The sequence below is a fragment of the Phalacrocorax aristotelis genome, chromosome Z, assembly GCF_949628215.1.
Source record: "Phalacrocorax aristotelis chromosome Z, bGulAri2.1, whole genome shotgun sequence".
NCBI lineage: Eukaryota > Metazoa > Chordata > Aves > Suliformes > Phalacrocoracidae > Phalacrocorax > Phalacrocorax aristotelis.
Window position 1 is genome coordinate 53,990,267 of NC_134311.1, and position 21,788 is coordinate 54,012,054.

Below are 21,788 nucleotides of genomic sequence, written 5' to 3' on the forward strand. Positions count from 1 at the left end.
GTGCAGTGAGCAAGAATTCGAAACCTTGGAAACTTAGATTTCTTCGTATCATCAAAAATATTTACACATGTGGAAGGAAGATAAAGTTATTTGACTATATAACTTCACAGTGTTTTGTGGGTGAGATTTAAAATGTAATTAAGTTACTGCGTTTTACAGTTTAATCCCCTTCTTCAAACTGCTTGTCCAGCTGACTGGATAGTTACTTTAGAAGTTCTGTAGGTTTAAATACATGCTCCTCTGTTTCAGGTGATTACTGCTACTTTGTTTCTTATTTTCTAAGAAAATTATTTTAACTTGGAAAGTGTTGCTGTGAAGGAGAAATAAAAACCTCTGCCTCAGCAATAAGTGGTTATAGTTGTGGTTTAACTTGGGAGAGGGGTGCATTCTTCATCTCCCTTTTTGTTGTCTTTACCCCTGAGTTAAAGGTATTACAAAGCAGGAGAGAAATTGCTTCAAGCTTTTGCATTTTCAAGAAGAGGCAAATTCAGTATTTACTCAAATCCAGGATGCTTCTAAATCTAAGTTGACACTACATACTGAATATTGACTTAGGGTGGAAAATTAGTGTGTATCTTTACCTTAGAAATAAGAGGGTGAGGAAGATTGGGGGAAGGACTTGTAGGGAGTCACTGCGGTGATAAGCTGTGTGACTGCTATTCCATGGCATTTGTCCCAGCAGAGGCTGTAAGGAAGAAATCTGTGAAGACCCTTGGATTTTGAATCTCTGAAAGACAAGTACCATTTTGGGTTTGAGTGCAGGAAAACATAATGAAGCTGTATGCAGGGGAGAGGTTACCCAAAATAAGTGAAAATGTATTGAGACAACCTTCTTTAACAATGAATATAGAATCATAGAATGGTTTAGGTTGGAAAAGACCTTTAGAGCCCATCTAGTCCAACCCCCCTGCAGTGAGTGAGCAGGGACATCTTCACCTAGATTAGGTTGCTCAGAGCCCCATCCAACCTGACCTTGAATGTTTCTAGGCATGGGGCATCTACCACCTCTCTGGACAAACTCTTGCAGTGTTTCACCACCCTCATTGTAAAAAAACATTTCTGCCATATATATAGTCTACACCCTCCTTCAGTTTAAAAACATTATTCCATGTATAAGTAATATAAATATTTGTTTGATATATAAGAAAGTTATTTATATTTATTTACAATATTTATCTAATATAAATATAAATTTTATAAATTATGTAAAATATAAATAGTTATAATACTTAATAATACAATTTACTATTTACGGTATTTTTAATTTATTTCTATTTTATAACATTTCACAGAATCTTAGGTCCAGTATCAGGGATCATCTAGTACAACCTTTCTGGGAAGAGCACAGGCTAGACAAGACAGCCCAGCACCCTGTCCATTTGAGTCGTAAACATGTCCAGTGTTGGGGAATCCACCGCTTCCCTGGGGAGATTATTCCAATGGTTGACTGTCCTCAATGTGAAAGATTTCCTTCTGATGTCCAATCAGAATCTCCCCAAAAGCAATTTGTGTCCATTCCCCCTTGCCCTCTCCATGTGACTCCATGTAAAAAGGGAGTCTCCATCTTCTTTGTAGCTGCCCCTTAAGTACTGGTACATGGGGATGAGATCCCCTCTGAGCCTCATTTTCTCAAGCCTGAACAAACCCAGATCTCCCAGCCTATCCTCATATGGCAGCTTCCCGGTCCTTTGATCATCTTGGTGGCCCTTCTCTGGACCCCTTCCAGCCTGTCCACATCCTTTTTGTATAGCAGGGACCAGAACTGTACGCAGTACTCCAAGTGTGGCCTGACAAGCGCTGAGCAGAGTGGGATGATGACTTCTTTCTCTCTGCTGGCGATGCCCTTTTTGATGCAACCCAGCATCCCGTTGGCCTTCTTGGCCGCAGCAGCACACTGCTCGCTCATGCTGAGCTTTCTGCCCACCAGGACCCCCAGGTCCCTTTCCACAGAGCTGCTCTCCAGCCAGGTGGATCCCAGTCTGTGCTGCACTCCTGGATTATGTTTCCTCAGGTGCATGACCTTACACTTGTCCTTGTTGAACTTCTTGCTGGCCCACTCTTCCAGCCTATCCAGGTCTTTCTGCAGGGTGGCTCTCCCTTATGAGGCATCCACTTCCCCACTCGACTTGGTGTCACCTGCAAACTTCATCAGGCTACACTTGATGCCGTTATCCAGATCACTTATAAAGATATTGAATTACATTGGGCCCAATATTGATCCCTGGGTGACTCCACTAGTGACAGGTTGCCACTTGGAAAAGGAGCTATTTATCACCACCCTTTGGGTGCGGCCTGTCAGCCAGTTCCCCACCTGTTGCACAGACCACCTGTCCAGGCCATAACACATCAATTTCTCCAGGAGGAGACTGGGGGGGACCATATCAGAGGCCTTGGAGAAGTCCAGGTAGACAATGTCCACTTCGCACCCCATGACAACCAGGCAAGTCACTTTGTCATAGAAGGCCTCCAGGTTTGTCAAGCACAATCTGCCTTTAGTGAAGCCATGTTGGCTTTTCCCAATCACGCGCTTCATTTGACTTGTGATGGCCCCCAGGAGGATTCGTTCCATAACTTTCCCAGGGATTGAAGTAAGGCTGATGGGCCTATAGTTACCCGGATCCTCCCTCAAGCCCTTGTAGACAGGGGTAACATTTGCCTTCCTCCAGTCCTCTGGGACATCCCCTGTTCTCCATGACTTCTCAAAGATTATGGAGAATGGCCTTGCAATGATGTCAGCCAGCTCTCTCAACACGTGTGGATGGATGGTGTCAGGGCCCATTGATTTGTAGGGGTCAAGCTCCTGTAGTAATTCATGTACTAACTCTTCCTTCACTGATGGTGGGTTGGTGTTTGGTTCAGTTGGCAATTTTGTTCCCAAAGCCTGGGACCAAACAGTGCTGGTAAAGACAGAGATGAAGAAGGTGTTGAGGACCTCTGCCTTTTCAGCATCATTGGTGATTGATTCTCCATTTCCGTTTAACAGTGGGCCTATGTTTTCCTTCTTTTCTGCTTATGGTTGACATGTCTGAAGAACCCTTTCTTGCTATTTTTTATGTCTACAGCCAGTTTCAATTCAAATTGGGCTTTTGCTTTTCTATCGGCGTCTCTGCACTCTCTGGCTATGCCCTTGTAGTTCTCGGCAGTCAATCCTCCACTTCTCCATTTCTGATGTGCTTCCCTTTTGGATTTGAATAGACCCAGGAGGTCATGGTTGAGCCATGGGGGCCTCTTGCTCCACTTACTTTCCTTTCCTTTGTAGGGGATAAATTGGCTTTGTGCTTCCAATAGAGAGTTCTTGAAGAACTCCCAGCACTCACTAGCTCCTTTGTCTTCCATGGAAGCTTCCCATCGAATCCCTCCCAACTGAGCCCTGGGTGCACTGAAGTTTGCTCTCTAAAATCCAGAACCCTTGTCTTAGTACCAACCTTCAGCATGCTCAGCAGGATCCCGAACTCCACAATACTGTGGTCACTGCAGCCAAGGCTATCACTAACCGAGATACTACAAAGCAGGCTTTCTTGGTTTGTGAATAGCAAGTCCAGCAAGTGGTTCCTTCCTGGTTGGCACATCTAACATTTGTATCAGGAAACAGTCCTCGATACACTCCAGGAACTTCGTGGATAACGTGCGAGCTGCTGGGTAGTTGAAGTCACCCATCAGGACCAGGTTCTGTTGGCCAGAAGCTTGCTTTAGTGCCCCAAATATCACTTCATCGGCTTTGTCACCGTGGTTAGGTTGTCGATAGCAGATGCCCACTGTGAGGTCATGCTTGGAGATGACCCCTTTGACTTTAACCCAGAGGTTTTTGATAGAGCAGTCACAATCACCATAGTTGACTTCAGTACATTCAAGGCGTTCCTTGATGTAGAGTGCAACTCCTCCACCTCTTCTACCTTGCCTGCCCTTACGAAAGAGCTTGTAACCGTCCATTGCGATCCCCCAGTCATTTGAGTTGCCCCACCATGTTTCAGTTACTCCTATGATGTCATACCCTTCTGAGTGGGCACGGAGCTCCAGCTTCTCCTGTTTGTTACCTAGACTGCGTGCATTCATGTACGTACTCTTGAGGTGTGTACTCTTCTGTTTCACCTCTTGGGAAACAGCTAAGGAACCTTTATCACCAGACTAATTGGCCTGACTTACTCCCCCGTTGGACATGCTGGTGTGAGCGTTTTCGCCACAGATCCCACCCCCCAAGTCCTTTAGTTTAAAGCCCACCTCACCAGATTAGCCAGCCTACTGCTGAAGATTCCCTTACCCCTTTTAGACAGATGGATTCCATCCCTCCCTAGCATGTTGTTGCCATTGAAGAACACCCCATTGTCATAAAAGCCAAACCCCTCACGGTGGTACCAGCCATGTAGCCAGGAGTTGATATACATTATGCGCCTGTTTCTGGCTGCTCCCTTCCCTCGAATTAGCAAAATGGAAGAGAAGATCACTTGGGTGCCAGTGTTTTTCAGTTGCTCCCCCAGGGCTCAAAAGTCTTCCTTGATTTTGCCCAGGTTGCGACTCTCAGTGTCATTCATGCCTACATGAAATAGTAATAGTGGATAGTAGTCTGTTTTCCTGATGAGCTGTGGCACCCTCTCAGCAATGTCTCAGACCTTGGTTCCTGGAAGGCAGCACAGCTCCCGTGACTCCCTGTCACGTCAGCAGATGGGTGCCTCAGTACCCTTCAACAGAGAGTCACCCACCACAAGCACTCATTGTTTCTTTTTACAATGGCCACTGTGTGTTGCTGGTACAGTTTCCCCTTGTGGGGGACTTTGCAGACCTTGCTCTTGGGCATCCTCAGTCGTTAAGGCTTCATATCTGTTTCTGATTGTGATGGTGGAGGGGGCAGGCTGATGTGGAATCCTGCTCCTGTGAGTCACCAGGGTCCACGGTGCCTCATTCTCGGCGGTGTCTGCTGATTCTGAAGCCACCTGTCTATCTCTGCCTCAGCTCCTCTAATGCTGTGCAGCCTCTTAACCATTTTCTGCAGTTCAGCCACCTGACGTAACAGGTCATCAACCTGTGCACACCTCATGCAGGTACTTACCTTTTCATCAGGAGGGTGTTTGGGCATTTGCCGCAACCCACTGCCTGTAGTGGTGTGTCCTTTCTCACCAGATCTGTCTGGGTGGATGCGTCTGACGTCTCGGGGGCTTTTGCTGAATGAACAGTGGTTTTAGCTCTGAGGCGAGCACCCACCATTTTGCCCAAGGCCAAAGCACTTGCCTGAGCGGTAGACCTACAAGTGGGCTGTGGCGTCCCTCCTGCCCGCGCGAACTGCCATGCCCTTCTGCCGCGCCACGCCCTGTTTGCCCGTCCTGGTCGCTCGCGCTCCCTAGGGGCCGTTTACATCTCCTGCCTTTGCTTCTGGCAACGCCCCACGCCGCGAGAGCTGCCGGCTCCTGACGGGTCCCTCTGCTCACCCTCAGGCTTCTCAGGTACGAGGAACCTCCTCGCCTGCCCTGATCTAACGCTGAGCCACGGGACCTGCCCTTGCCGCTGCTGTGCAAATCTAAATATATATAATATACTATATTAAAAAATATTATATTATATATCATATAATATAAACAGTAGAACATGGTATTTTCATTGCATGTTATTTTACAATTTTTCAAACTCAAATATCATTACACAAAGAACTTAAAAATAATCACTGGAGACCCTTTACAAAAAGACAGGACAAGACCTCATTTTATTTGAAATGATTGCTTAGTAAGCATTCCGTTTATTTATTTTAATGTTTTCATTACAAATATATTTGATTTTGTTGCTCTGTAAATCTCTGGTGTTTAGACAGTGCTAGGCAGGTGACTGTTACGTCACTTTGTTCTGACTGTTCTTTAGTGGAGAATGTTAAAGGCAGAGGGGAACAGCAGAGAGTATAGGAAGGAGGGAATCATCTTTTTCAAGGCCCAAGTCCCCAGGTTTTACTTGTTTCTGTTCCCTGCAAGATTCTGTCAAAGGGTTCTTAGATAATATTTTGAAAATAATCTTCTGTGGGTTTTTGTAGTTTTTGAGGAGTCAAAATAGAGTCATTTCCAGCTAAAGTAAAAAGTCCTCTGTTTTGTACCTTTAGAATGCATATTCATCTGTCTTCAAATACGTTCAAAATTTCAGTTAGGCTTCTGATGTCTTTCTTTGACAGGGCTACAATAGAGGAGGCATATTCAAGGTCAATGACAAAACTTGCCAAATCAGCAAGCAATTACACCCAGCTTGGGTAAGTAAGTGTACATAAGAGAGAAATAATTAACTGCATACGTGTTAAGAATCAAGTTTGATTATGAATGTTTTATTGATGATGTTGAAGCTAGCATAACTTTGTCACCATTAAAAATGCTAGTTCTTCAGCAACCATGCAACATATTATGCATCTATGAAAAAAACCAAAAGACAGTACAGTTCTTTATTCACAGTTTAAAACAAAAACAAAACTCAAACACGGAGGGATTCCTCTATGTTTAAGGTTGAGTTCTTTTCAGACATAATAACGAATGTGACTTTCTATTCTGTGCTTCTATGGTAATTATTCTGAGGAGAGAACACATTGTCAGCAAATGTGGCAGTAAATTTATTTATTTGTATTATTTCTGCTTTCTGGAGTGTTATCTCTGTCCTCAGAGATGTTAAGAATGAGACTTTTCAATAGATATATTCCATAGTTTAATTAAAATTTTATGCATGGGGTATGTTTTTTTAAAAATGGAATGATTAATAGCTGTTTTCATATGAAAGATTATGCCAATGACTCGGACTTCTTAGATGAGGCTAGATTTTTTTTATTTGTAGTAATCACAGCTAGAAATGTGGGGAGCATTTGTCAGTGGATAGTTTGATACCAGTTGTTGCTGCTCTTCAAAGTTCTGTATCTGCATGTTAGTTTGAACATCAGTGCTTTAAAGGCTACATATAACATTGATTTTTCAGCCCCATTATCCAGGAAGCTGAGGTAGGAGTTTATCTTTAGAATAGCTAGAGAAGTCCATTTAGCACAGAAATCTGAATCTGAGAAATGGCATGTCCCCCACCTTCCTTTGCCATACAGTCAATCCCTGTTAATCAGTAAATCCCTTTCAGTGGTCCACCATCTTTGCTAATATTTCTTCCTGCATCTTGTGGCTGTAATGATGTAAGACCACTAGAAACGTAACTAACCAAGTAATTTCTGATTTGTTTGAACTATTCAAGTATACATGTAAAAATGCTTCTACATGTTAAACTATTTTGAGCTCCTCTTGCATCATCTTTAGGAACATCATTTGTCATTAATTGTGTGCTGATGATAGAGAAGATTAAGTGAAGTTTGCTGTGTTTTACTCATTAGAGTCAATACAGGTAAAACATAAAACATGATAAAATTAGTAGATAGGATTCCAAGTACATTTGAAATATATTTAATAAAAATTTATAGCAGTTTTTAGGGGCTTTGTTTCAGTTTTAGGAACAGAACTGAACTTCTGTAAACTTGTCAGTTATACTTTAGCACTAGTAAAAAAATCATAGCCAACTAAAAGGAAGAAATCCAGATGAAAGTTACATATTATTTTCCTCAATCTAGGACATTTGCACCAGTTTGGGATGTTTTCAAAACCTCAACAGAAAAACTGGCAAGCTGTCACTTGGATCTTGTAAGGAGATTACAAGAGCTAATAAAAGAAGTTCACAAGTATGGAGAGGAACAAATCAAAGCTTATAAAAAGGTTATTAATTATTTTCTTATGTCCAATGATTTGTTAATGTCAAAATTAAAATGGTTTGGTTTTGACAACTATGTGATATTTGGCAGACTAAAGAAGACGTTTCAGGAACATTGGAAGCAGTGCAAAATATTCAAAGTATCACTCAGGCCTTGCAGAAATCAAAGGAAAACTACAATGCAAAGTGTGTTGAACAAGAACGTTTGAAAAAAGAAGGAGCAACACAGAGAGAAATTGATAAGGTAGTTCTGTGATGTCTTAGTTTAATTCATTGTGTTGACATTCAGGTACACATTCATCTTGTATTACTAAGTGAAGTGCTCAGAAAGGGCTAAAAGTTGTTAACAGTGGTAGTTGTGTCTATTAATATGCATAATATTTTGAACACCTAGTTATGTTTTGTTTATACTTATCTTCTCTAGCTGCACTGTTGTTCTAATTCATCTTGTAAATACCTGCATCGTATGATGATTTTGTTTAGTGGCTTTTACAGAAATTACTTATAATTGTTTCAGCATCTATTATGTTTTTGGATAAATTTCCTTAGGAAAATATGCTAATAGTCAATGCCTTTGTTACTGAAGTGAGTAGGAGGTTTTTTATCTCTTCAATGAGAAAAAGTAGCTAATTACACAAGTATTTGAAGTCTGTTGCATTGGGAAGAAAAATAAGTTAGCATTACTTTCAGTGCTAATTTAAAATGTTCCAATTTCATGGACCAAAAACCTAAGTGATGAGTATCTTGATGTTGTATTCAGTACTGTCCTTGGGGCTTGGGTGAGTTTGATCCGTTCACAGAATCACCAAATGGCTGAGGTAGGAAGGGACCTCTGGAGGTCATCCTGTCCAACCCTGCTACTCAAGCAGAGCCAGCTGCCCAGGACCATGACCAGATAGCTTTTGAACATCTCCAAGGACAGAGACTCCACCATCCCCCTGGGCAACCTGTTCAGGCAACCTGTTCCATTGCTCAGTCACTCTCACAGGAAAAAAGTGTTTCCTGATGTTCAGGGGGAACCTGCTGTGTTTCAGTTTGTGCCCACCACCTCTGATCCTGTCACCAGGCACCACTGGAAAGAGCCTGGCTCTGTATTCTATGTACCCTCCCTTCAGGAATGTATATCTATTGGTAAGATCCCCCCCGAGCCTTCCTTTCTCCAGGCTGAACAGTCCCAGCTCTCTCAGCCTTTCCTCATGGGAGAGATGCTCCAGACCCTTCATCATCTTTGTGGTCCTTTACTGGACTTTCTCCAGTATGCCCATGTCTCTTTTCATAGAATCATAGAATCATAGAATCATAAAATCATTAAGGTTGGAAAAGACCCTTAAGATCATTGACTCCAACCGCTACCCTGTCACTGCCAAGTCTACCACTAAACCATATCCTCAAGCACCACATCTACCCTTCTTTTAAATACCTCCAGGGATGGAGACTTAACCACCTCCCTTGGCAGCCTGTTCCAATGCCTGACAACCCTTTCGGTGAAGAAGTTTTTCCTAATATCCAACCTAACCTTCCCCTGGTGCAGCTTCAGGCCATTTCCTCTCATCCTATTGCTTGTTACTAGGGAGAAGAGACCAACCCCCGCCTCGCTACAACCTCCTTTCAGGTAGTTGTAGAGAGCGATAAGGTCTCCCCTCAGCCTCCTCATCTCCAGACTAAACAACCCCAGTTCCCTCAGCCGCTCCTCATAAGACTTGCTATCTAGACCCTTCACCAACTTTGTTGCCCTTCTCTGGACATGCTGCAGCACCTCAATGTCCTTCTTGTAGTGAGGGGCCCAAAACTGGACACAGTATTCAAGGTGCGTCCTCACCGGTGCTGAGTACAGGGGGATGATCACTGCCCTGCTCCTGCTGGCCACACTATTCCTGATACAAGCCAGGATGCCATTGGCCTTCTTGGCCACCTGGGCACACTGCTGGCTCATGTTCAGGCAGCTGTTGACCAGCACCTCCAGGTTCTTTTCCACTGGGCAGCTCTCCAGCCACTCCTCCCAAGCCTGTAGCGTTGCATGGGGTTGTTCTGACCCAAGTGCAGGACTCAGCACTTGGCCTTGTTGAATCTCATACTGTTGGCTCCGGCCCAACGATCCAGCCTGTCCAGGTTCCTCTGTAGGGCCCTCCTGCCCTCCAGCAGGTCGACACTTCCACCCACCTTGGTGTCATCTGCAAACTTACTGAGGGTGCACTCAATCCCCTCATCCAGATCATCAATGAAGATATTGAACAGGACCAGCCCAACACTGAGCCCTGGGGAACACCACTCGTGACTGGCCGCCAACCGGATTTGACTCCATTCACCACCACTATCTGGGCTTGGCCATGCAGCCTGTTTTTAACCCAGCACAGAGTACACTTGTCCAAGCCGTGAGCAGCCAGCTTCTGCAGGAGAATGCTGTGGGAGACAGTGTCAAAGGCCTTACTGAAGTCCAAGTAGACAATGTCTACAGCCTTCCCCTCATCCACTAAGCGAGTCACCTTATCATAGAAGGAGAACAGGGTAGTGAGGCTGGACCTACCTTTCATAAACCTGTGCTGGTTGAGCCCTATCCCTTGGTTGTCCTGCATGTGCTGCGTAACGGTATTCAAGATGATCTGCTCCATGACCTTTCCCGGCACCAAGGTCAGGCTGACAGGCCTGTAGCTCCCCGGATTCTCCTTCTGACACTTCTTGTAGAGGGGCGTCACATTCGCTAGTTTCCAGTCATCAGGGACCTCCCCGGTTGACCAGGACTGCTGATAAATGATGGAGAGTGGCTTGGTGAGCTCCTCTGCCAGCTCCCTCAGTATCCTCGGGTGGATCCTATCCAGCCCCATGGACTTGTGAACAACCAGGTGAAGGAGAAGGTCAGTGACTGCCACCTCTTCAACAACTGGGACTTTATGCAATGGACAACCCAGAATTGGACACAGTGCTCCAGGTGTGGCCTCAGCAGTGCTGAGCAGAAGGGAAGGATCGCCTCCCTCAGCTTGCTGGCATCACTGTAACTTTTTCCTATTTTCAGAAAACTAAATAGCAGAGGAAAGAGGTCATGTAAGAGACAGGGAAACCATGCCTTCTCTTTTTAAATCTTGATGCTTCTGCCTATTTCCATTTCAATTACCTGATCTGTGTAGGACTCTGTTCTTGCTAGAATGGTCTTAGTGGCTTTTTACTGCTATCTTGATGGAGCAGAGTTGGTCATTGTCTTTTCACTGATGACAAGAGTGATTCTGTTGACCATATTCTGATGGTTTATATCAAAGATAAAACATAGCTTTTTTTTTTCCTAGCTTCTGTCTCAAGTGGTAATCAATGTTGAATTCTAGACGTGATTCAGAAATATGTGGGCTGGCAGATGTTTTCCTGCCAGTCTGTACAAGAATTTTTCTGAGTTCTTATAAACAGATTAAAACTTTTTAATAGGAAAATTGACTTGATGGAAGGCTTGTTTTTAAGGTGTAACATTGACCTTGTTCAGTTGGAAACAAATAAATGTTCAGTCTGTCTACATGAGAAGGGAGAAAGAGGAAGCACTATAGGATGAAGGCCATTTTTTACTGTTTTGTGCGTCTTCCTTAAGATACTTCTGTGTGAAGAACTGAGCCATGGCTGAATGCTTAGCAAGTACTTAAAAAATATTTCCAGTGGGAGCAGGTAACTGTGACCATCATGTTTCTACAGTCATGTCTTTATTCAAATTTATACCTGTAATTTCAGAAACATGGTGACAAAGATTGTACTCCATTATTTTTGCTTTGGCAGAGAGTAGGTTTATTACTTTTTAGCACAACGGGAGAAATGTTTTCTATAGAAGTCACAGAATAACTGTATTATTAGAAAGCAGGGGATCTGCATCAATATGCTAAGAGCTTGTCACAAAACCAAGTATGTGGAGAAATACTTTACTGAAGAATCTGAGGAGGTGTCTGAGACCTTGCAATTTGCATTGCAGCTGGAAGTTAGTGTTAGCTTGTGTAATAATTTCCTGTTGTTCTCTGACATGTGAACTTCTCTATTTATAGTGACTTGACAAAACATTCTTGACTGATCCTTATTCTTTCACTTACTGTAAATCTGCTCAATAAAGTTCTAGCAATTGCTGCACCTGAGAATAGACACGTCCTGTTTTCAGAAGAGATTACTAGTTTATTATACAATGTTCATGTGTTTTGTCATTTTGTCTGTCCTGCTGAGCAGTTGGTTTTTGTCGATGCTCTTCAGCACGTAACACTCAGATTCTGCTTATCATTAATCATGATTACAAGAGACAGAATGTTTTGGTTTTGTCAAAATCCCATGCGTATGGGGTTCAATTACGTAATGCTTCATGAAAAAAGCAATTTTTTGCAGTCTTTTACCTTGACATTTCCTTCCTTTTCAATGGTTAAGTTTGAAATAGTCTCATTGCAAAGCAGTCTTAATTATTTTTAAAACCAAGTGTTCATAGACCACCTTGTACTTCCAGCTTAGTAATTGGCATTTTGGGAAATAAGATAGGACTGATTTTTCATTCGTCACTCCCCTGTGTGAATGTGCAGGAGTGAGAATCATGAAGTAAAATTCAGGACCAGTAACTGATGTGTTTGATACAACCTGTCATGCTCTCCTTTTAATGCCTGAAGGAGCCATATTCTTCATACAGTGAAGTATTTTCAGGCTTTTAAGTGACTAAGATCTGTTTAAGCTTTCTCTGTAACTGGAAACATGGAACTGTAGCTTTGGCTTCTCATCGTTTGAAGTCCTGGTTGAGTCCCCAGGTGAGCAAGTGCTAATGCTATGCTGTTACCATGATTATCAGTTATTTTCCTCTTGGAAATTGCAGAATATGTCTCTCTTTCCAAAGGGCATATTTGTATTAATTTGTTTGAAAGTTATAGATAGTGGTCAGCTTTACAAGTCATTGCAAGTGAGAAATAGTTTCTGGTTTTACTGTGGGACAGATTAATTTGAAAGGGGGGGGAGAGCTATTAATAAGTAGAATAAATAATAAATACACAGCTGTCTACTGATGTAATTAACAACCCAGGAATAAGTTTGAGTTACAACTGATGGGAAACTTCAATGAGATAGAGTAGACATTTTGCACAAAGAAGTTAGAAAACAAGGTGATGGTCAATTTTTATTTTTATTGGCTTTTAACTTGGAAATAGCAAGAATATAAAAGGTTTGAAAAACACCATCTCGTGTGTATTGCTGTAAACTTTGAAAATTACTTCCTCTACCACTGACAATCACTTAATTCAGTTTTGTTCTCCATTTAATATTTAGATTCTCCTGTATTTTGTTATGTCTTTTAAGAATATTAAACTCTTAGAAAGATTATTTTGGTTTATTAACAACAAGTTTAAAAAATCAATAAATTATAAAGCCAAACAGGACTGTTATAAACAACACTGAGCTGCATAAATCTGGCCATCAGTATGTTCTGCATTAACTTCACTTTCAAATATCTCTTAATTTTAAATTTCCATTGGTGTTAATACCTGTACTTTTTAAATTTCTTCCTTCATTTCTAACAGAGAACTGTCCGTTCTTGGGTTTTTTACCATTGACTCTTTCAGAACTGCACAAACTGTTTGCTCTGTATTGCAGCCCTGCTTTCTTCCTGTTCCCCTGTTGCAGATCTGAATATTTGACAAGAGCTAGTTAGTTAACTTCAGCAATACAAATTTGATTTCAAAATAAGTATATTATAAACTAGTCATTGCTGATAAAGGGAAGGGATTTAAATGAGGCAATTGTGTTGTAACCTTTTTTGTCATTTATGTATAGCTTTAAATAGAAATTTCTAATGGCTTGAATCTGAGTTGCCTGGTGGTGAAATTTTGTTATGACACTTCACTGTTTTGATATGCCCCTGAGTGTTATTTTAGATCATCCTAGACTTTCTTTTAATATAGCTTTAAAAACCTTGGATCAGATTGTACATGTGATATTTAACAATTTTTTTTGTACTGATCTACAGGCAGCAGTTAAATCAAAGAAAGCTACAGATACCTATAAACTATATGTGGAGAAATATGCTGCATTTAAAACTGATTTTGAACAGAAAATGACAGAAACTGCACAGGTAAGTGTTATATTAAACGAGTTACCTTTATAATAGATTAATAAGTGCTATTTCATCTCTGAAGACATCTGAAATCAAAGCTTTTGAAAAAATGTTCAAGATACAAGTTTCCAAAGGAGATCATTCTATGAACAATAATGTCAGAGCTAATACGTTTGAAGGGCAAACACTGACCATGTATGCTGTGATGGTACTGTCCTTGAATGGCACAATTGAACACTAGTACTCTAGAAAGACTTTCTGAAGAAATTTTTAGAAAGAAAACAAAAATAACTTCTGGAAGTATTGTAGATGCATTGTGACCATGTGGGAAATCCTGTGAATTTCTGGACACCCAGAACTCACTCATAGGAGTTTTAATACTGGGATTCATCATGGTTTTTTCATTATCATTCTGGGAAAACACTTTAGTTACAGCTTGCTGAAGTGCCTTCCCAGGGTTTACCTGAGGTTATGAAAAGCCCTTACATGTTTTCAAGTTTCTGGGGTGTTTTTTAACAGACTTTTAATGTGTATTCCAGAGGATATCGGGTTCTCTGTATGATTGCAAATGCTGCTGATTGTAACATTTCAATACCGCCCCAGATTTCAAAAAGCAAACTTCATCATTTCTGCTTTTAGTAGTAGTAGTTAGCTGAGGACTGGTTGGCATATTTATTTGTATATGTTTCTTGGTTTAGTAAAACTTTTACAAGATAGGAATCTTCTTTCTGGTTGAAAATTCTTTGCTCTTTTCGTTCGTTCCAAAGATTAGTTTTTAGGCATAGGTGGAATTACTGGAGAGAATCACTCATACTTGTGTTTCTAATGCCTAAGTGGGAAAGTGTTAGGGTATTCCTTAACTCCTTGGAAATCAAGATTTCACAGCATGGGGATTGTGTAGGCTCACATGTAAAAAGTTGCTCTGTCCTAAACTGTAAACTGCTTTCCTACTTTGAGAACTTCATTAAATTTGATCTAGTTCATCTCTGAATAGATATCCAACACAGCTGTTAGAGAAAGGATACCACATATATCACATACCAGGACTCTTCCCTCCCACCCCCTCGTCCAGGCATTTGTAACAAAGCACTCAGGCATGCTACTCCAAAATTCTCCTTTAACATAACTGTTACATTAGGAGTCTTGACAACCTTTCCTTGAAGAGTTTGCAGAAAGCAACTTTTTATGCAGTATCCTGACTCAGTTCTGGTTGAAAGATCTGTGCGCCTTATGCTTTTCTTTTTAGTTTGAGTTGGATTAAATTATGTCATTATTTTTCTCCCCTTTTAAAAAAATCTATGGCTTCTAAATGCTTTTTTTATTGTGGAGTATAAAACAGTGGTGATTGCAGTTAGTGGTATAAAAAGGCTTTATTAAAAATAAAAGTTCAACAAGGAAAATCATGGGTACTGTGGTCTAGGCCATAAGGCCTGTTGTATTTCTCTCTCATCTCTGTGTGAAGCTGTGTTTTCAATATGTTTTAAGTTAGTATTGCTGTCAAAAGTAGCAGTTTTCTTCCTTTGTCAAGTATTTGTGTAACTACCTTTTATAACTAATCCAGATAAAACTAATGTATGAAGGAAGGTTGGCTTTAACCCAGAAGAGACTTGCGGTCTGGTTCATTAGGAGATCACACGAGCATTTTTACTGGCACAAAGGCAATGCTTAAGCTGGTTTAACATGTGACACTGGCCTGGACTCACTTGCACATGTGTCCACCTTACACATTTACATCTGTTGCCTTAGCATTGTGTATCTCTCACTGTAACTTAAAATATTTTAATATCAGTTATACCTAGGCAGTTTGACTGGAATTAGGATTGGAATTGGTATGTGTGATTGGAATCACTTGAGAGTTTTGGGACTAGGCAGCCTTTTAAAACTTAACTAATATCTATCTTAAAACAATTATTGGAAATAAGTATAATATAGTAGCAAAAATAGAATCATTGAAGTGTAACATTCTTTGTGGAGACCTTCCAGAAATAAGAATAGGTGGAATCAAACGGACACATGAATACATACTACTGCTACCTGAAATGGTAACTTTTTGTAGTGTTCCTTTAATGTAACTATTGTATTTGCTCAGTAAGTGTTCCAGTAACTCCATCATTGTGTGGTTTGTATAAATTGTAATTCAGCCTGACTTTTGCTGTAAACCCCACCTTTTGCTACAAAGAAATCAAGTAATACCAGAAAAAAACACAGAACTGTTCCATTATTTGTCTCAGGTCATATACAAGTGTGGCTCTTCTGGGTCAAGAAGTTCCTACCCTGTTCATTATTTACCCTGCCCTGGAAGTTACTGGACCCCTGCTGAAATAGATCCTGTGAATGCTTCTGATCCACTGCAGAGCAAGTTCAGTCAGGCTACTCTAAACCTTTATTTAGTCTCACAAAAGCTGTCTGCTGTCTGTTCCTTACCTTGCAAGAAAGAGACTGTATTTATAGCAGTTGACTTACTGCTCTCTGAAACGATAAAAAGTTTAACAAATATGACTTTAATAAGCTGGCCTTGCTAAATTGCACTGTAAACTTGTCTCCAGTGAGCAAGAAAGCTGTGAGTAATGAAAACAAGTTCTTGTTTAGAACTGACAGAAGATAAACATGAAGAGTACTTTAAATTTTTATTGTCAGTTAATTAGTAAGGAAACCATAGGGGCTTTCAGCAAGCAAACTAGCTGGACCTTTCATTATGTAAAAAAAAAAATCCATTTGAACAATCTGCTACAACAAAAGAGTGAGAAAAGTGGCAGCTTCTTTTGTATCTAGAGAGAATATGAAGGTGCTCTTGTTCAGCTTTGTGTTATTAGGTAGGTATTACATATTTAAACCAGACTGAGATGTAGAGAGAGAAGAAAAATCTTTTTACTATAATAGATGTTACAGCTGGGAAAACCTGACCATGCTTTTGGGCCGATTTGCTTTTTTGTGATTTTTTTTGGTGGTTTTGTGGTTTTTTTTATGGTTTGGTTTGGGTTTTTGGGGGGGGGGGGGGGGCGGTGGGGGTGGGGAGGGGAAGAAGACAGGGAGGCATGGGGGAGACAGTTAGGGTCTTTTTGGTTTGGTTTGTGTTTTTTCCCAATACAAAAATGGTATGAAGTTACCTCTCACTACAAACCACACTGGTCTAAATGTCCCTAGTTGCTTAACTGCAACAACTTTTTAGCTTAAAATTTAAATTTTCACTTAACGTGATAATGGAGACCTGGAAACTTTCCACACATGTCCACACTGGAAATGAAAATTGCCATTCTGCCAGTGTAAGTCCTGTCTGTGGAATTTGTTTTAAGTATAATGGTGTAGCTGCATCTACAGTTTGGTTGCAGGAGGACTACTTTAAAGATGATGCAATAGGAAAAATAACTCCCATGAATATGTGCAAGCCCTCTTCTATATGAAGCACACCCTAGATTATCTTACAGTACATTTCACTTGAAATATACATGTTCTGAAACCAAAATCAATGAGGAGTGTGAGCATTCTCAGCTGGTTTAGTGCAAGATCAGTTGGCTTAGCTTAAATGTCTTACACAGTTCACATACTATTTTTCTGAGGACAAACGTCTTGAATTGCTGTGTTGTTATTCTAGGTAATCATATAGTAATATCCTCACTTAGCTGTCCTTTTTTCTTAGTTAGACTCTGCCAATCTTGTTGCATAATTTTACATATTTTTCCTTTTTGTCTTCTAGCTTACCTGCAGTTATCAAAGTGAAGTCACTTGTGATAGGTGATTTTTGAGAGGTTGAATTTTGAAACACGCTCTCTCTGATCTTGAATTGCAAGTTATGGTTTTACCTGTGATAAACATGGAAGGTTTTATTGTAAAGAAGTAGGAAAATATAGTTCGCTGTTTAGAAATCAGATTTAGCAGGAATTTCGCATGTTGAAAGATTTTTCTGAGTAAAGCTGTAGTTGTATTCTGCAATTGCTATGCAGTTGCTTAGGAAACATGATGTCTTATTTGCCAGATTTTCCACCTTGCTAGAAGCTTTTTTCTTTTTTTAGATCATGTAGTACAGTCAGCTGGAAACAATCAAATAGCTGAAAGTGCTAAATAATTCTTTAAAAGTCATCTGTCTTATCTAGAACTGAGTAGAGTTTGGCTGATTTTGCTGTTGAGCAGTCTGCAAATAAATTCCAAGAATGAGTAAAAATACGTTTTTAAAGACCATTGTGAAACTTCCAGGGGAATTTACAGGTTTATAAAATGGAGTAGTGCTTACTTAAGCTGTGCATACTGAGTTGGACAGGTAAAGATCTTGTCAATTATTATTTTTCATTTGTGTTTTAAGGGGCTTGCATTTGTTGGGTCATTAACATTACAGATTCATTTCAGTACATATTTCTAAAATGGACTGATCTGTCAAAAGTGAATGTGAACAATTTGGTTAATGATTATATCTGTGATATGAACAATGTGATTGTATTATGGTACCTAGCTTTATTCTTTGATCAGAACCTCTGTATTATGTACTGTACAAGGCTAAGATGGCTCTCCTTCAAAGACTTTAAATCTTAAGTATAAAGCGATAAACAAGAAATAAGGAAAAAGTTGAGGGGGCATGCTTTTCACTAAGATAGAGACAAAAAAAAACAACAAAACAAAACAACTCTGAGTGGCCAGCTGTCTTAATATGCATTGCAGAGAAGAGTTTAAAGGAGGCTGGTCCCTCTGTTTTGTAAGTTTTATGGGGAGCTCAAACATGAAGGAAACATCATTGGCATAATCTCAAAAGTTGACTTTGTGTTTAGGTTAAAATTACATAGTGGAAACAGGCACACAGTGGAAAGGCACATTGTGTACATGTGTTGACACCCTGATAGTAACTGAGAGCAAATATTATAGAGATGCTTTCAAAACAGATAGTTTTGAAAGCAAAATAATATCGTTTATGTAATAAGGCAACCAGTAAAAGAAGTAACATCACAGATTAGGCTACACAGGATGACCATATCATCTGTAATTAAGACAAAGGCTGCTGGAGGAAAAAAGAAATAATTTTAACCTGCTTGATTGATGGCTAGAGAGGTATGTAAGTATGGCAAAAGAAAGAATGAGGATTCAGGACTTAGTTATATTTGACTTGTTTGTATGGAGTTGTGTTTGTCACAACTCCAACAACAATCAGCGTAGCAGGAGGTGTGAAATGTGGAGATGTGGTCTTCAGGGAACACTGTACAAATTGGAGAGAGGATTAAGTGGTGCTCCAAAGTTTGGACACACTTGAAAGGGCAGTTACAGAAATAGGAAGAGAATCAGGAGAGAGCAGGAGTAAACAAACATTTCAAGAGGATAGTGGTTGACTGTTGGGGAGGATGAGGACATTTTTAGTTCTGATCTTTGACTAGGAAGGGGCCATTGAAAACATGGGAAATTATTTTAAAAAGGCTGTCAGCTGGAAGTCTGGGTAAAATGGAACAAACTGCAAAGACTGTATACGGTGAGTTAAAAGATCAAACAAATGAATCATATTTAAAGAAGCAAAGGAAGTAGATCTAACTAGAAAAAAAGAAGGCATGTGTATGTTGTGAGCAGGAGGACAGGGTGCTAAGAATGAAGTGCAAAACAGATCCAGAAGTAAAATTTCTGGGTTTAGATGAAAACACAAGACTCTTCAGTAATAGAGAAAATAATTTTTTTTAAACCCTGTTCTCTTTTGGTAGAAATAGGTCAGATTTGTTGAAAAATCCAGATAGATGAAAGTTTCAAGAGTAAGTAAAAAACAAAATTGATAATGGTTCTAAAAGGAGATATTATAGTTTAAAGTACATTATTTCATAACTCTGTGAATTCTGCACCTTCATTTCTTAAACATTGTAATTACCATGATCAAGATCTGAAGAAAAAAAATTGGTTTCTTTCCATTTAATGCATTTAATTATCAAAATTTAAGGTTTAATATTTCAAGAAATATTTCCATTATATTAATTGCTTGCATTGGTTTACAGAAATTTCAAGACATTGAAGAAATGCACCTTCTTCGTATGAAAGAGATTATCGAATCATTGTCAAATACAATGAAAGAAATTCATTTACAGATAGGAGAGGTAATTTTTATGTTACCATTTGTTTGGATTATGCTACATATTTTTCTTAACTGTTAAATGGAACATATATTACTCTGTTCAATTACAAGATAACATCTTTCAAATTATGGTAAATTCAACATAAGCTCAAATTTTTATAACTTCTTGTTGCATTTATAAGTTCAGTATCACATTTTACAGCATAAGCCTGAATAAATTTTGTCTTAACAGAAAACAAAATATTTTGACAGATTGAAGGATTTTTAGCGTACTTCAAATTTCTGTTCCTGAGATATTAAATTAGCACTCATTTTTGCACATAATCGGGGTATTGGTTGTGTTCTTTGACTAAAACCTGAAATCATATCACTCTAGAAAAGTTTCCAAATTTTTGGTATATGTTGGGTTTTATGAGCAAAAGATCTTTGGTAACAGAAACATTTATAGTATCTTTTCTTCAGATGTAAGTTGGTTTAATAATCCTTAAGTAGTCCTTAATTTTTAGATGTTTTGAATTGTAGTTTTATTTGCATACACTTAATTGGAGTTGCTATTTTCCTTGGTTTTGAGGTTTTATGCTAATGAATGAAGATCACAAGGATCATGCTGTTTATTTCTAAAGCATATACATACTGCCTTGTTGGGAAAACTTATTAATGACGTGGTTTTGCCTTTGTCAGACCACAACATTACAACAGTAATGCTTTTACTCAAGGTGGGAGCTGTGATAATATAGTAGTAACAGTTCACACCCTTAACTGGCGCTGGCTTCAGAGACTGCTTGTCTTCCTGACATTGTAGTGGGATGTGTTGCTGACAAATTCAGAAAATTGTGTATACACAAGTTGTTTAGATGGAAGAAATGGAAGTAAATCCTAGACCTGTCACCCAGCTGTATTCTTTCATTCCTAATTTGTATCTGTATTGTACACACGCTTGCTACTACTAAAGCAAAGAAAGGATTTCCTTGATAAAATGCCTATTGATTTCTGGAAGCCCTGTAATATATTTTAGAGGGCAATATTTTTTTAACCTTAACTAGAGAAAACAACTTTTTAAAGATAATTACATTCTTTCAATTATTAGTTTTTAAATTCCTTTGTGTGATGTGGTTTTTTTTTTAAGGTGCATGAAGAGTTTATTAATAACATGGCAAACACTACAGTTGAGAGTTTAATAGAGAAATTTGCTGAGTCAAAAGGAACTGGCAAGGAAAGACCTGGTAAGAGTTTAAAAACAGAAGTAGGAAATGTTAATTTTAAAACTGTAGATTTCTACTCCTAATAAAAAGGTCAAACCCCTGTTTGTTAATGTGTTATATTTTTAATGTACTTACAATTTCAAATTCTCAGTATTCATTAGCTTTGGTGTTAAGTAATTCATAGAAAATAATTAACACATGATTTATTATGTACATGTAGTGTTTGTGTTCATAAAACATGGCAATTTGTAGCCCTGAGTCCGTCTATGTAGACCTTCAAGGAAGCTTTTAAACTACTTTTCTTTGGTACGTCAGTGAAATTTGACAACAGACTGAAGTTACTTACATGAACTGTGTTGCCTACTATGTGTTTCTGCATACATTCTATTTCAAAACTTTATTTAGTGTACATTTATGGATATATTCAGAACAGATGCTCATCAAACTGTTGGAACAGTTGCATCAGTTTATTTGGTTAGCTTACAAAATTATGCATTTTAATAGATTGAATGTAGATTGTTCTTTTCTAAGCAGCAAGGTGAGTAGTACTTTCTGCATGTACTCCGTGTTGGGTGTGGTGTATGAGACTTCCCTGGACTGGCATAAAAAGACGATCTCACAGTACTGTGTATCTAGTGTTACAGGAAAAGTCAAGAGTTCACTTCAGTATTTGGGCATGAATACACAGTCGCTAGGTGTTTGAATGCAGCAATTCTACTGTTTTCTGTTTTCTTCAGCATTGGGAGTCCTGACTAGCATCTCTGTCTTCTAGTACAGAAGCACAAAGGGTTGTTTTTTTTTTTTAGAGCAAGGATAACAT

The 21,788-nt window shown here is 39.5% G+C and overlaps 1 protein-coding gene across 7 annotated transcripts in view; it reads left to right on the forward strand.

Annotated features, from left to right (window-relative positions):
* FCHO2 (FCH and mu domain containing endocytic adaptor 2) overlaps window positions 1–21,788 on the forward strand; it is a 106,906-nt gene that overhangs the window by 14,822 nt on the left and 70,296 nt on the right. For all 7 annotated transcript variants that reach the window (XM_075078506.1, XM_075078508.1, XM_075078509.1 and 4 more), the window contains exons 3-8: window positions 6,146–6,220; window positions 7,559–7,700; window positions 7,787–7,939; window positions 13,649–13,753; window positions 19,690–19,788; window positions 20,893–20,989. In XM_075078506.1, coding sequence (XP_074934607.1) covers window positions 6,146–6,220; window positions 7,559–7,700; window positions 7,787–7,939; window positions 13,649–13,753; window positions 19,690–19,788; window positions 20,893–20,989 — 671 coding nt within the window. The remainder of the gene's footprint in view (window positions 1–6,145; window positions 6,221–7,558; window positions 7,701–7,786; window positions 7,940–13,648; window positions 13,754–19,689; window positions 19,789–20,892; window positions 20,990–21,788) is intronic.